General features: G+C 40.0%; 1 protein-coding gene across 1 annotated transcript; it reads left to right on the top strand.

Annotated features, from left to right (window-relative positions):
* Nucleotides 1-5,088: 5,088 nt before the first annotated feature.
* clu (clusterin) lies at nucleotides 5,089-14,890 on the top strand. The gene is made up of 10 exons (XM_034135576.1): nucleotides 5,089-5,172; nucleotides 8,249-8,409; nucleotides 8,900-9,048; nucleotides 9,735-9,905; nucleotides 10,453-10,623; nucleotides 11,201-11,408; nucleotides 11,894-12,034; nucleotides 12,318-12,538; nucleotides 12,830-13,017; nucleotides 14,242-14,890. The coding sequence occupies exons 2-10, from the start codon at nucleotides 8,295-8,297 to the stop codon at nucleotides 14,252-14,254; spliced, it is 1,377 nt and encodes a 458-aa protein (XP_033991467.1). The 5' UTR covers nucleotides 5,089-5,172; nucleotides 8,249-8,294; the 3' UTR covers nucleotides 14,255-14,890.
* The last annotated feature ends 269 nt before the right edge of the window (nucleotides 14,891-15,159 follow it).

Genomic DNA, 15,159 nt, shown 5'->3' with positions numbered 1-15,159 from the left:
TCCACTATGCGTGTGTGAGACTCAACAGCAGGTGTAATAATCTCACCGACACACACATCCGGCCTTCCAGCTGACGAGGCGGCTCCAGTGGCTATCTGGCATCGCTGATTCTCACCTCTTTCATTTCCTCTCCTGCCTCTGCAAAAAAGAGAAGATGTGTGTATTATTCTAGTGGGTTGTTAGATTCATACTCATCCAAAAAATTTGAAAACCACCGTGTATTTTTGCACAGACATCAGCAGAGGTGGCTCTCAGGTCATAACTTGAGTAAAAGTAGCAATACCAGGGTAGAAATACATTTTCATTTATTGACTTAAAGTGGCCCTATTATGCTTTTAGGGTTTTTCTTTTCCTGTAGTGTGTTATAGAGGTTTGTTTGCTTGTAAATGGTCTGCAAAGGCTGAAATCCCACACACCCACAACAACTAATGGTCACACAATAAATAAAAGCTATTTAGATAAACACTTTCCAGCCCAAAAAGTCAAATTGTTCTGTATTACATCTTAGTGCATAACGCCTTTTTGCTGATTACTTCTACATCCCTGCATGCCTTTGAAGACCCTTTTTCCATCCCGTCTTTTTCTTGACAAGTTATTTTAGCTTTTGATGCTACAGTTTGAACAAATGAGGATCTTAAGAGGTAATTTAATGACCAACATCAGTCAGCAGGACTTTGATCTTGAAGCCACCGGAATGTGAAGTTTCCAAATCATGCACATTCCAACACACTCATACCCATGAATCTACCCAGAAACACCATTTCCCCGAAATTGATACCAGAATCGTCCAAATGTTTGAAGTTCATCTGTTAGCCACGGGTCGTTCACTACCACCAAGTAAGCCTGCTGATAATTATGTTTTGTGTTGGAAGCCAGCGGAGCAGCTCGTTCAGAGCCCTCTGCGTGTGTATGAAGATGTTGGAATCCATGCCACTGATCCAGTATTGGCTGCAGAGCTACATGGCTTTAATTCGGTGGCCAATTTAACAGTGGAGCGCACGCACGCACGCACGCACGCACGCACGCACGCATGCACGCACACACACACACGCACACACACACACACACACACACACACACACACACACACACACACACACACACACACACAAAGTGGAGCAAAACAGAAGAATTCAAAGGGTCATGTAACAGATAATTAGTTTAGTCACACAGGATCTACAGCTGGTAAACTTTTTACACTGAACGACACAAAGTAAACAAACCTCCAGGCCAGTAAGTTTTAACTCCACATGTGCACCGTTGGCCTGTGTGATGGAAACATCTAACTTACATAAGCTGGTAACAAATGTAACAAAGGTTGTTTTTGTCAAAATGTGTAAAATGTTCTCATATAAGTTGTACAGATGTTAACTAACTAGTTACGACTTGGAGAGTGGGTTTTTAAGCACATTTTTGAGCTTTTAGAGCTATGTGAAGTTTTAATAATTGAACATCAGTTATGTCAGAACATTACAAGATTGAAGATAAAAAAAAGATGGAGATGTGGAATCAAAAGAAATAAGTTTAACATACCTATATCCCGCTCCTCATCTCTGCCTGAGGCTAGTTGCTTACTAGCATCACAACTTAATCTCCAACTGAACATATAAAGTCAAGATGCATTGTGGGACATGTAGGTAACATTTTTTGATAAAAAAGTTTGGTAGGAATAAACATTTTGGTTCTCATGCATAATTATATATTTTTAAATACTAACATCATGAGCCAGCCAATGTTGGAGTAAACTGCCAAAATCGATCGAGTATTCCAACTATTTTACTGCCGGTAAAATAGGAAGTAAAAGAAAGAGTAGAGACAGCTGATGTTGTCGTATTTTTGTAATGGTCAACAAGACGTATCCCTTTATTTGCAGTTGACTTTTAAAGTCTTGTGTCTTGTGAGATCTAAAAAACATGATTGTTATGCTTCAGTTTCTTCAAATTGACCCCACATTCCCCAAACCCCCGTTGCTTCTTTATGCAAAGTGGATGCTGTTTGGGACATTTGTGGAAACATTTCAAAAAGTCAAGACAATGCAAGTAAAGGGCAAACATTTGAGAAATATGACATATCACCTCACACCACAAAAGTTTGATTTAAAAAGACATCTCAGAAGAACTTGCATGCACCTTACGCACACGTAGATAAATGTGTTTTATTCAATGACCTTTAATGCCATTAAAAGTGCAGGGAACTTAATGAGTCACACACTCAACAAAATCTCTACTAGCACCAGGACAAATTGGAAATCCCATTTGTTCCACATTTGCGTTAAAACAAATGCCAAAACCAAATTTGTTTTGGTCTGTTGTCCGGATGACAATCATTGTCCTAATTTGTTGGGCAAAACAAAACTGCATGTGTTATCCAGAATTGTTTATCAGAAACATCCTGTAGCGCCAATGCCTCAAAAATAAGTGAAAAATCTAAATAAAGCACATTTTACATCTCCCTATGCATGTATAGGATGAGGAGCATCTGTGCGTGTGCAAGGGAGTAAAGGGTAAACTCTGCAAGATGCTCCAAGAATCCCATCTTCTGCACTGCATGTCTGACAACAATTTGATCTTTTGCAACAACACATCCATCTTTGTTCGATGAAGCTCCATCCGGAGTAGATGGTGAAACAAATTAGTCACCAAAAAAGAAATACAGCAAGTGAGGGAAAACAGTGTGGGAAAACAGTGTGGGAAAACAGTGTGGGAAAACAGTGTGGGAAAACAGGAACAAAGTGATATGCAGGAACACTTTTACAGTTGACATCTGGTTTGTCCCACTCCCCCCAAACGTGATCACTATGATTTAAACACTGTCTGTCAGTTTTGCATGCATGGTTTTCAATGGATATAAACTTTGTTTCATAGATTCAATCAACTAAAGCTGCAGTTACGCCTGGCTGCTGTTTAATGGAGGGTGCTGTGTCCCGAATGGCTGGAATTCACACATGGGGGCCATATTGGACCGAGTGTAGAGGACATTTTTTCACTTTGTCCCACTCACATTTAACTAGAAGTCCAATATTCTCTCTATACTCTGTCTTTTCACACTGATGTTTTGCTCACTCCTGTTGATTTATTTTAGATCCAGTGGGATGCTTCTTAAAAGGCTCAAAGTGACTCCCTAAATGTGTGTTAAAAAAACGAAAAAGGGATAAGATATTGAATATTATTTTTACATTTAAACTTAATCTCAGAAATGTGTTATAAATACTGTGTATAAAAGGAAAGATATAACACTCCACAAACAACTGAAAATACACAGTCAAGTACTGTAGGTACTCAGTGTTGAGAATGTACTGTATAAGAATGGAGCTCCTGCCACCTAGTGTTACAATCAGCTATTGCACTTAGTTGTTTTTCTGTGACAATTTTGAGTCTGACAGTTTCCAAAATAAACTCTTTATTAGTTAAAGTACCAGAAGATTCCTGAGCCTTTGTCACAGGGTCATGTTTAAACTTATCAAATATCACAAGATGTATTATAATACACTGTAAACATCTGTGTGTGTGTGTGTGTGTGTGTGTGTGTGTGTGTGTGTGTGTATGTGTGTGTGTGTGTGTGTGTGTGTGTGTGTGTGTGTGTGTGTGTGTGTGTGTGTGTGTGTGTGTGTGTGTGTGTGTGTGTGTGTGTGTGTGTGTGTGTGTGTGTGTGATCAATAACGACTGGTTTCAGAGTCATTTTTGCAGTTTTAAGGTGAGATTGCATTACTAACACACTGCCTCTAGGATTGTCTTTATTTTGTTGCATTGTTTTAGTACCGGTAACTCCCACATCCTTCTGTACAGTGTAGGCCTACTGCAGTTTCACTAAAGAAACAAACATGTTCACGACTAAGCACTGAGAAAGCAGTTAAAGCTCAGTTGCCATCCATAACAATAATGATGGCTGCATTGCATATGTTTCCTGTTTCCATTTCCTTTACATTTTAAGATGGCAAGTATGCATATGCACATTTATTGAATACACATTTTAAGGCTTTGCTAAAGACTTGCTGCCAACATGGAAACCGTTTTATGAATTGTGCATGCAACTTTAGTTTTAGGTCACATGTTTGTCTGTGAAAAGGTGAAAGGGGGGCTGGTAAATGTTGAGTCACAGTCAGGATGAATCAACTGTTTGTCTCTGAGCGCTGCTGCCAGTAAATTACAAATATTCTAGTCAAGTCCTCAGGCTCAGGCCAGGTAAAGTTATACACAATAACAAGAATTAAACGCATTCAGATTTCAAAATAAAATCACAATGTTGTTTACAAATGGTAGAGGAAACAAGGTAATTATTCAGTGGTACACATAAATAGCCATTAATCATAGTGACATTTCTAATAACAGATAGCTATAATATGCATCATTGATGAAAGTCAAGATAAATATCTTCTCACTACATAAAACATATTCAGGAATTATGCAGTGGTGTTTCCAGGTGGTAAATGGCAGGTAAACAACCTACTTGAACGAATGTGAAACCAGAAATACACAATGTGACATAACAGTAGTACGTTTTAACATTAACCACACAGGTGATAATCCGGTTGAATACATACCTGTTCTCATCAATTTGCTTAGCCGTCAATTTGGTCCATTTGCCTATGTTTGCCAAACTTCACAACATTGTCCCTTCTGTTTTCTACTTTGTTAATCCTCTCAGAAAGGTGCTTGATATAATTTAAGCTTATTTTTGACGAGATACCATCCCCTCTCTGAATAAAAAAAAGCATGGAAAGCAAGTCTTATATTAAAAGCTAACCCTTAGCATTTAGCCGCTAGCAGTTAACCCTCGTGCCATTAGCATTAAGCTGTTAGCTTTTAACCGTTAGCAGTTAGCCGTTGGCAGTAAACCGTTAGAAGTGAGCCAGTATGACAACCTAGAAAAGCCACATTTTTAGTTTTTTATGGGTTTTACAGTGTGGTTTTAGTAATTATACCTAAGTAGGGAACTCAATACTTAACCATGACTGTGTTTTCCCCAAACTTTGAAAGACATTTTCATGATAGCCTTTTATTTTGAAGGGCAATAGCGGAAGTGGGCTTTTATGTTGCTGTAGCTTGACAGTAGCGGCGCCGTGCAGCATGAGTCACGTGTCTGCACCTTCGCAGTTATCCGCGGGTATAAAAACCAGCAGCAGAGAGAACGACGCAGCTTCAGACGGTCTGGAGTCTCAGGAAACAAACAGAGGTGAGTCAGAGGGGCTTTTATTTTGTAGAGAATCTGCAGCTTGGTGATGCTTTTAGAAAATCTATTTAATGCAAGGGTCGTGATAAAAGCGTTATTATGCCAAATGAAAATAGAATAGAGTGCAACATATTTCCCATGTTTAGCTCAGGACATGTCAACATCTCTAACTTTGATTCGGCTGTATATTATATAGCTTGCATGTCTTTTAAATGTGGTTCTTTTAGTTGTTTTAATGTCTGACAAGGTGACTGCTGCTTTGTATAGCTTACTCATGGGTGTGACCTCCATTTTTGGATCAAAACAACTGGATTAGGGTAGATGACATCATGTTGTTGTTTTTCTTTGATGCACTTTAAATTGGGCACACCAAGCACCAATATAACAGTGAAATAGGAACGTTAACATGCTTTTTGTTAATGAACTGTTGAAAGAAAAATACATTTCTGGCAGTCATATTTTTCCTCCAATGTGCATATGCCTAGAATAACTATTTGTAATATCAACAGTTCTAAAAATAAAAAGGTATTGTGCGTATTGTAGTTTAGAACTGACCTTCATTTCTCCATAACCACATGACAGGTGTATGCGTTGGGTACTCAAATCCCCAAACACCTGAAATGAGGCCAAAATGAGGTCACATGTGCCAGTGTCCCATTTGTTGTAGAAGAAGCCCTGATGATCCAGATTAGATGAATTCGTCCTTCGTATTCTGCTATTGAGAGAGCTGTTCGTGTAGGTTTGAGTTTCTAATAGAGAGAATAAGACAGAAGCAGAAAACAAGCAGATATCAGCGGATGTATAAAGGCTCTTAAGAGATATTTTAGGGCATTGAAGCTCAAGAAAGATAATATTTAAAAGATCATTTTCAATCTATTTTAGGCAACAAATCAATAAATAGTTTCAGCTTCATAGCATGTAGTGATATACACAATGCAATATGTGTGACAGACTATATAGTAATATAACAATGCCATTAAGTGCTGCATGCAGAATAGAAATGGAAGAGAAAAGCATGATATATAGTATTTACTATAATAATAAAATACAAAGTTGATAAGATAATAGTAATATACTATTACCATATGTGTAATAATATCGGTTTTAGATTAAAATAATTGTAGACACAAACACTTTTACTGTATTTTACTCCACAAAGCTGAAACAGAACTTTCTGGAAGGCCTTTCTGGCAACATCTGGACGGTCGCTGGGTTTGCATTCTTTCAGTTGTGTAACCAGGGTCCCTGCAGCTGCTATTCAGCAAATAATGTCCCTCCACCTCTGCCTTGTAAATTATTTCTCCTTTCTCTCCTTCTCCTTTTTATATGTTTGACTTTCTCCCCGTTAACCTTTCCCTTCTGTGTCTAGCTCTCTCAGGTTCGGTGTTTTCCTCATGTGTTTCTCATTCTTTCCTCTCTCTGCACGTCAAGATTTACTTTTTTTCTCATTAAAAAAAGGTCTCACTGGTCCCAGTCTTCCCCTGTTCACTAACCTTCCAGTAACTGGTCATTAAAGCGAGAGGCTTATTGTGGCATGAATAATGACCTCATTGTGCAAGCCGCCGCAGTTTGCTGCACTGTACGTGTTAACATCGTGAACAGATGAGCTCATATGGAGAAAGTAGGACATTTTAGTTTTTTTTAGGCCCTACAGTAGGTGGGCGTCCAGTCCTTTCTTTTTCATTTCTCACTGCAGATTACAAGCACATTGAATGAGAGAATTTACATCGACACTACTGAATTTATCATCCTATTAATAAATATAATTGTAAACTAGATGTATCTACAAGGTGACACAATCCATTTGAGTTTGAGGTAATCCTTATGTTGTGTTATTCTGTGTCCTAAAATACTAAATAAGTCAGCTGACATTTAGATTATCTGCGTATTAAATATTTAAATTATATTTAATGCAGCAGCCATAAAAATATCTTGAACATCTGAGCTTGAATGAAAAGTTTGCAACTTCACAATACTGAGTGGTCTGTGTATGTTATACCGCCAGACAAAGTGGAATAAGATTGAAAAAGTGCAGAAACTGTATGTTAATAGCTCACTTTTTGGGGACTGATTTATCCCAAATATGATGTAAAAAATCATTTTTACTTGTTTCCATAGAAACAGTTCATGGTGGGCGAGCACGCACTGCAGAAACATCACTGAGGAGGGGAGGAGTCTGATCAATACGTTTACATAAGAATTTGAGATATTTCATTTTTGACATTTTATAAAAACACTGAATACAGATACTCAACAATTTACTTTTCACTGCATCCCTGTAAGCTCTGATCTGAAGTGTTTTTTGACCAAATGGACAGAATCACTATGTATAAATGAGTTGCTCGTGATCTCTCAGGGTTAGAAGGGTGACGAGAAGGTGTGTTTTAGCATCTTTCTGCTCATAATTATCTGATTTGGTTCAGTTTTAAAGCTCAGAAAAGTGGAGGTATAACGCCAAGGTGTCTACGCAGTTGGACTGATTGAATGGTGGATTTAGATCACCATGTATTTAAGGGAAAAGGGAGGATTAAACCCTGCTGCAGGAATAATCAACAGAGAGCAGATTTAAACTGTTTGGGAAAAGCCTCACCGAGCCGAGATAAGGCCGGTCCATCTGTCTGATTACTTTCTTTCTATGTGTTTGTTTGTAAGTGGACAAAATGTGTCTGTCTGTTAAAACTGTCTGTACTGGCAGCTGACCAAACACAGAGGAACATTGGGTAAACAGAAAAAAGCTCCTGCTGTTCTTTATATAATGCCCAGTTGGCTAAAGGCACAGGAAACACTGATCTGAGGTCAGCGGATTGATAATGACCTTGCTTTTAGTGAAAGGAACAGCATGCAAGAAAAATGATGCATTCATCAGGGATCAGTTTGAATTATTTATCAGTATTGATCACTGCGGTTATTTTAGGTTTCGCTGTGTAAGGGGGGAAAACTGCTGAGCAATGATGGTCATTATCTCCTGCGTAGGTCTCTGGTTTCTCCACAGCTCGTGGCGCCCTCTAGTGGAGATGGAGGGACTTTACAACAACATTACAGGACTTGAAACTGAATCTGTATGCTCATGTCTTTCCAGTTTTTTTTCTCATCATTGCCTGCTGGCCCTGTGAGAGTCAGAGAGGATGTTAATGATGATGATGATGATGAAGAAGAAGGGGTCCAAGATCCTCGCCGTGGTGGCTTTAATTCTGGCTTCAGTCAACTGTCTTGTTCCTCCATCAAAAGAAGATCTTAACCGTAAGTTTCTCGACAAAGGCATCAGAAGACTTCAATAAAAAAACAAAGATTACATGTTTTTTCTTTCTTTAAAAACGGTTGGGATTTCACATTTTATAATACCCGTTACCTGCAATATATTTCAGAAACAAAAGTCTAAAACCCTGGCCATTTGACACTAAAGTTACAGTATTTCAATAGCTAGATATTAATAGAGAAAACAAATGCATTGTCATTTAGTTTGAACTGGTCCCAGAAAAGGAAAGACACTTACCCCGTGTATTATATTCATGTTTTTATGAATATGTGAGGATGTGGCCGTTTCAGGCGCCCAGCAAGAAGTTAAAAGGTTATTGAATTATATTAAATATAAATACATGTTAACCAACAAATTAATTATTGAATACATGAAATAATCAGTTTTGTCAAAGAGGGCAGAAATGCAGAAGTTACAAGAACCCTCACCTGCAGTGGATATGAGATACATTCCCTTTTATTTTCTTCTTTACAGAGATCTCCATCCAGGGGGAGAAGTTTCTGGATAAACAGATCGAGACTGCCGTGAACGGAGTGAAGGAGATGGAGAGCGTGATGCAGACATCTTCAGAGGAGCATCAGAAGTTTTTGGACGCCCTGGAGAAGACCAAGGACCTAAAAGAGGTAGAAACAGCTCATCATTATTCCATATCAAAGCAAAATGTATTTAATTTGGGTTGGTTATTTGATCCATACATCCAAATTGATCCGTAGAAAAACCTTATATGCAACGATAACTAATGATAAACAATCCCGCCAAAATAAGAGCTTGCCTGTTAAAGGTCCCCTATTATACTGTTTTTCATCAATATATTATAGCTCTCAGATATATACAGAACTTGTCTCTGATTGGCTCCAAACACCAAACAGATCATTGCAGCATTACCCATAATCCCCTCTGTTTCAGCCCTGTTTCCAAAGTGCTGATTCTCTGTCTGTTACTTTAGATGAAAATAAGGAGCCCCTCCCCACGCCCCTCTGAGAGATATTTGGTTAAAAAGAACACAATGGTGCTCTAGGAGGAGATTCAGGTGATAAGGGGGGGGGGGGTTACCTTGGTTGGTGATTGGCTAATGGTTACACAAGCCAGAAAATCGTTATGACATCATAAAGTGGGCAAAATCTGATCAGCTCATTTTCAGACAGGTTTTTATAGAAATGGTTCAGGACAAAAAGAGAGAGAATCTTTTTTCCTGAAACGTTCAGAATCTCTTTCCACAGAGGGGACACATGTTGATGTAGAAGAGACATGAAAAAGTGGATTTTGCATAATAGGTGACCTTTAAATGTGTGTTTCTGTCTGCCCTCAGGAGGCAATGCGCTCGGCTCAGGAAATGGAGGCCAAGCTGGAGCAGGAGGAGGAGGTCTGTAACGACACCATGAGGGCTCTGTGGGAGGAGTGCAAGCCCTGCCTGAAGAACACCTGCGTCAAATACTACTCTCGTACCTGCAGCAGTGGGTCTGGACTGGTGGGGCGCCAGGTAGGACCAGAACATTACAAATACATGTACTCATACTAAGAGATAAGATAAGATGGAACTTTATTTATCCCCTTGGGGAAATTCAGGCGTTTATGGCAGCAACAGGGTCAGAATGAAAAACAGGATTCACACAAGGTCAAAATCAAGATAACACAGAATACAAATTAAAATAATAATACAGCAAAAATAAACTGGGATAAAGTAACTATTGAAACAGGATATCACAGTAAAAGTTGAGCATTTGTATGAACATGATACATAAGATAAGATAACATGTACAGAGCTTTGATTATAGTCCATTATTTAAGGTCATAATGGAGTTTAATTGCGTAAACACTGCTTGGAGAATGAATCCCTATTGCTGGTTCATTATAGGAAGTGACTGTAATGCAATTTTTTCTTGGCATATATTGGTATCAGGAGCAGAAACCTCTCAAAAAAACTCTAACCCAACCCCAGTCTCTCCCTCTCTTGTCTCTCCTGATAAGCTTAACAAATACATATTTTATACAGATATTAAATATAAAGAATGACTCTTTGCTTGCAGCTGGAAGGGGTGCTGAACAGAACGTCCCCCTTCTCCATCTGGATCAACGGGGAGAACATGGATGTGCTGCAGCAGGAGGGGCAGCGGCAGAGCCAAGAGTTCACCAACCTGGAGGAGAAATACTCCGAGATGGCCCACGGTGTCAACAGCATCTTTTCAAACAGCATGAAGGTAAGACGGATACAAACACTGGACACAGAGATATATATAAAAGCTCAAACAGTAGAATTGTGTGGTGAATTGTTAGATGATTGTTAGAAAAATATCACTCGTCACCGGCTTGAGCTTCAATAATCAGGATCCATGTGTTTATGATCCTCTCAAGAATGGAAGTAGTCATCACATACAGAGCATCAACTAGTTCCTGAACAGTGTCCTTCACATGCTGATATACAAGAGAGGGAGTTACACAGTCACAAGATGGAGGAATAGAAAGCAGTATTCAATGTTTAGTTCAGATTAGCTCCACGTCAGAAATGATCATGCTTGCTATGTGTCTATCTCCATAGAGGCTGAATCATCATGTTAATCACATAGCTATCATATGCCTAAAACAGTCCTGATGCTCTTCTAGGTAATCATACATCCTGTCATGCACACAGCTACAGTTGGGATACCTTTGTTATCATGTGGACTCTGATATTGGATGATTACATTCAGTATTTTCCCAACACTGATAATGGATCTTGAATCAAAGGCATTAACGGGCGGTGTCTCTGTTGTTGTTGTTGTTGTTGTTGTTTCTCAGGTGGCTGACCATCTGCACTTCAACCCTCCATCGTTCTTTTTCTCTGATTTCCTGGGACCGTTCACTCGTCGGAGCAGAAGCATTCGCTCGCTCTTCAGAGATCCGTTCCACGGCTTCCAGGATTTGTTCTCCCCGATGATGGGCATGAGCAGAAACATCTTCAGCTCTATGGGCTCCATGGTGGACTCAGACACAGCTCCCAGTGAAGGTACATCTCTGACATAAATAAATCAGAACTGTAGAAGCCCTCAGTCAGATCAGTCGTTTTAGGTTAGGTCTGTTCATAGCATTTACTCTCATCTATAAAACCCAGGTCAAAAAGAACACATTAAGCAGTGAGGTAGATTCGTTTTTAAAGTAGTATGAAAAAAACCAGTTGATTAAAAAGGCAGGCCACCTGTATGCAAACTGTTATTGCATTGTGGAAAAAACTAAAGTGTGACAAAGGGAAAAATGTGTCCCATCTAAGTCAAAAGGTAACCGTTTAACCATTAAAATGCAATTATTGGGTATACAAACTTCCTCATACATGTACAGTATGCACATTTGTGTCATATCATGGGAAATAATGCGAAAATATAATATCAAGTTGGATATTGAAAGTGGATTTTGCAGGGTTTTTCACTTAGTTTTCAATCATACATGTACTTAAAACGAACATTTGATTTTGATTGCTTTTGTGTCTTGTTGCAGACGGCAGCCTGAACGAGGACGTGGTCATCACCAAACCTTTTGGCGACGGCTCGATGACCTGCAGGGAGATCCGCCGCAACTCAGCCGGCTGCATCAAGTTCAGAGAAGAGTGTCAGAAGTGCAAAGAAATCCAGCAGATGGGTGAGATATAGCATTTCATCTTTCTAACAGTGCTTGATGTCAGTCTTTTCAGATATAATGAAGTGTTAAGCCCAAAATAAGTGATTTTTGGCCACTATCGTCAAAAATAACACCTAAAATACACCACAGTAAAGGTCTTTGGTCAGATAGGCCATATAGTCTTGGACTGAATTGCCAAAAATCCTGCACTTAATAAAAAGTAAATGTCCTTATTATCCCGGTGTAATCAGATAAGTGTTTTTTCTAACCTTACTCGTGCGTCTTGATGATATTTCCCCCGCAGACTGCTCCGGGAGGAAGCCTCTGGAAGGCCCTCTGAAGGCGGAGCTGGAGGAGGCGCTGGCCCTGGCCGAGCGGTTCACTCAGCAGTACAACCTCCTCCTGAAGAGGTTCGAGGAGAAGATGCTCAACACCTCCTCCGTCCTCGACATGCTCAACAGAGAGTTCGGCTGGGTGTCCTCTCTGGCCAACATCACTGACGTCTTCCAGGTTCAGACGGTCACGGTACGTACACCTGTGGCAAAACTCCATGTGTGTGATGAAGTCTCTCCTCAATCAACAACATATGAATTTCTAAAAGTCTGCTACAGAAAATGTATACGGATATTTTTGGGGGTTTTCCCTTTCCTGTAGTGTGTTAAATAGGTTTGTTTGCATGTGAATGGTCTGCAAAGGCTCTCTATCTCATTATAACCATTTCTACTTCAATACCTTTCCACTGCGAACACTTCTTTATCGATTCATTGCTGTCCTTATTTTACCCAGTGGATTTGATCCTCTTACCTTTCCCTGCAGGTGACGGGCAGTGACGCTGAAGAGAAGCCCGGCGAGGAGCAGAAGCCGGCAGAAACGAGCGTGTCCGTGCAGCTGTTCGACGCTCCGGCCATGAACGTCAGCGTGCCGGGCGACATTCCCTGGAGCGACCCCAAGTTCTCCGAGGTCGTGGCCCAGGAGGCTCTGGATCGCTACAGGGAGAGCAGCGTGTGAGTGTCCAGCACATTTGGTGTATAATATCCAAAAACGACATTTCTTTAAATGTGTGTTTCCTTGCTACTTGTTCATGTTCTTGTCCATTGCACTGCCACATAAACCCAAGGTTACCGACCATATCGTTTGTAGAGCTGCTAGAATTTCAAATGTTCTACATAATGGAAACGACCACAGAGTTACTAAACTGCACTTAAGTGCTTTGGTACCAATTTAAATAACTATAGTTTTTCCATTTTGATAGACTTTCTCTTTTTAACTCACAATATCTAACGCATACTAGTTCTCCCTACGCTACCTTTACCTAATTCAATTATTTGACAATTTGGATTTAATTGTTTTTGATGAAAATCTTGTTATCTCTTTCAGCTAATTTTCTTAAAGGTCCCATGTCATGGCCATTTCTACTGATCATAATTCCATTGTTGAGGTCTACTAGAATAGATTTATATTGTGCAATTTTCCAAACTCACATTGGTTTCTCATACAGCATCTCTGTGTAGTATGTATATTCACTCTCTGTCCTAAACGGCTTGTTGGAGCTCCTGCCCCCCCCTCCCTGTGAGCCCAGTGGCCGTCTGCGAGACAGCGAGACACAGCGAGACACAGCGAAACCAGCCCGAACACACACACACACACACACCCGCAGCCTGGCTGGGAGTTTGTGTGTGTGCTCACACACCGACTCACAGCCTCGCCGCGTCCCGCCGTCTCAGGGAGGAGAAATCGGCGGAGCTGCAGCTGAGAAAAGATTGAGTGTGTGTGTGTGTGAGGAAGTCCGTGGATTGGTCAATTTGGACCAATCCACGGAGGGGTCGTCGTTACATCACTTGGTTCCCGAAAGAAAGAAATGGAAAAAGAGAAATCTCCAACGAGGCGTTCTGGGGCAGCATAGACAGGTCTTTTCTGTGTTAGAGTTTTACTCGCTACAGGGTGTACTTTGAGGGTTTGTGACTCTGCAGACCGTTTACATGCATACAAACCTACATAACACACAAGGGGACGGGTAATAACCGGAAAAGCATGACATGGGACCTTTAATTATTTTGTTTCCAAAGACAAAAAAAACATTAACACTGACAGAACACTTAGTTCTTGTCCTCAATTCCTGGTTACTCTCTGACTTTATTCAGCATGGTAATGAATGAATGAATGAATAGCATGTCACACAAAAAGAGTAACAGACGATCTCTAATCTCCTTCTCTTTGTTTTTCAACAGTATGGTCAAATAAAGTCCCAAACCTGCGCTGTCTGCTGACAGGAGAATGTTCTGGACTCATCACCAGAAACCCCGCACATAAACACACCTGGAAAATAAACCTGAAGCCAACGCACTGACTCTGTTGTAAATCCTCTCAAAATCCTGCTTTAGACAACGACTCAGTTTAACCTCAGAGATTTATATTGTAACCTTAGAGCTCTTTGTCCTGCTGTCAGAGAAGATATTCAGTAGATGTAGATAACAACAAAAGGCTGTATATCATGTGAGCTTGGCTTTGCAAAAAAGGGGCTTTTTCTGCTTGAGTTTCATATTAAAGAAATCTGCACACAGCTTTTCTTATATATAAAGATGAATTAACTGATATTTCCTCCCATCACATTTCAGTAAAACAAGGATTGGTTTGTTGCTAAGATTTGTAGAAGATGTTAAGTAAGTTTGGAGTGAGTTACTTCAAGTTGTGTCAGTGACTTTATTTACCCGATGCACCGTCCTACAGATCTCTGATAGCTGCTGTCGGAGTTGGTGGAAGTGGTTCATTCTCTGGAGCTAAACTCACTGATTAGAGTTTGTGTTTGTGATTGCTTTAAGTCCCTCAGTCCCGCAAAGAAGGAATACATAGAGATGTAATAAACCTGCTCAAACCCAATCAGTGTCGTTGTGTTTCTTTTGGACAGCTTGACACCCTTTGCCAAACAGAGATTTTCTCATTAATGGAACCAAAATGCATCCATCTTGCTAGAGTGGTGAAGGTCTGCATTTATACAATTGCTGACATGGAAAACTTCAACAATATAACTTCTTTATCAAACTTCTTCTGGCTTAAAGTTGGTGCACAGAAACAGGGGAACAAACACATGCTGAGACACATTTTATGTTGGCTTTTGAAAGTATACAAGACGTTTTCCACTCTTTCTT

Source organism: Trematomus bernacchii, unplaced genomic scaffold (genome assembly GCF_902827165.1).
Source record: "Trematomus bernacchii unplaced genomic scaffold, fTreBer1.1, whole genome shotgun sequence".
NCBI classification, from domain to species: Eukaryota; Metazoa; Chordata; class Actinopteri; order Perciformes; family Nototheniidae; genus Trematomus; species Trematomus bernacchii.
The sequence above is the reverse complement of the archived record's forward strand: the minus strand, read 5'-3'. Positions and strand labels throughout refer to the sequence as shown.

Coding starts and splice junctions, on each gene's coding strand:
- clu (XM_034135576.1), top strand. CDS start 8,295: ATGTTAATGATGATGATGATGATGAAGAAGAAGGGGTCCAAGATCCTC. Junction 10,624..11,200: donor TCTTTTCAAACAGCATGAAG/GTAAGACGGATA, acceptor GTTGTTTCTCAG/GTGGCTGACCATCTGCACTT. Junction 12,539..12,829: donor TCCAGGTTCAGACGGTCACG/GTACGTACACCT, acceptor CTTTCCCTGCAG/GTGACGGGCAGTGACGCTGA.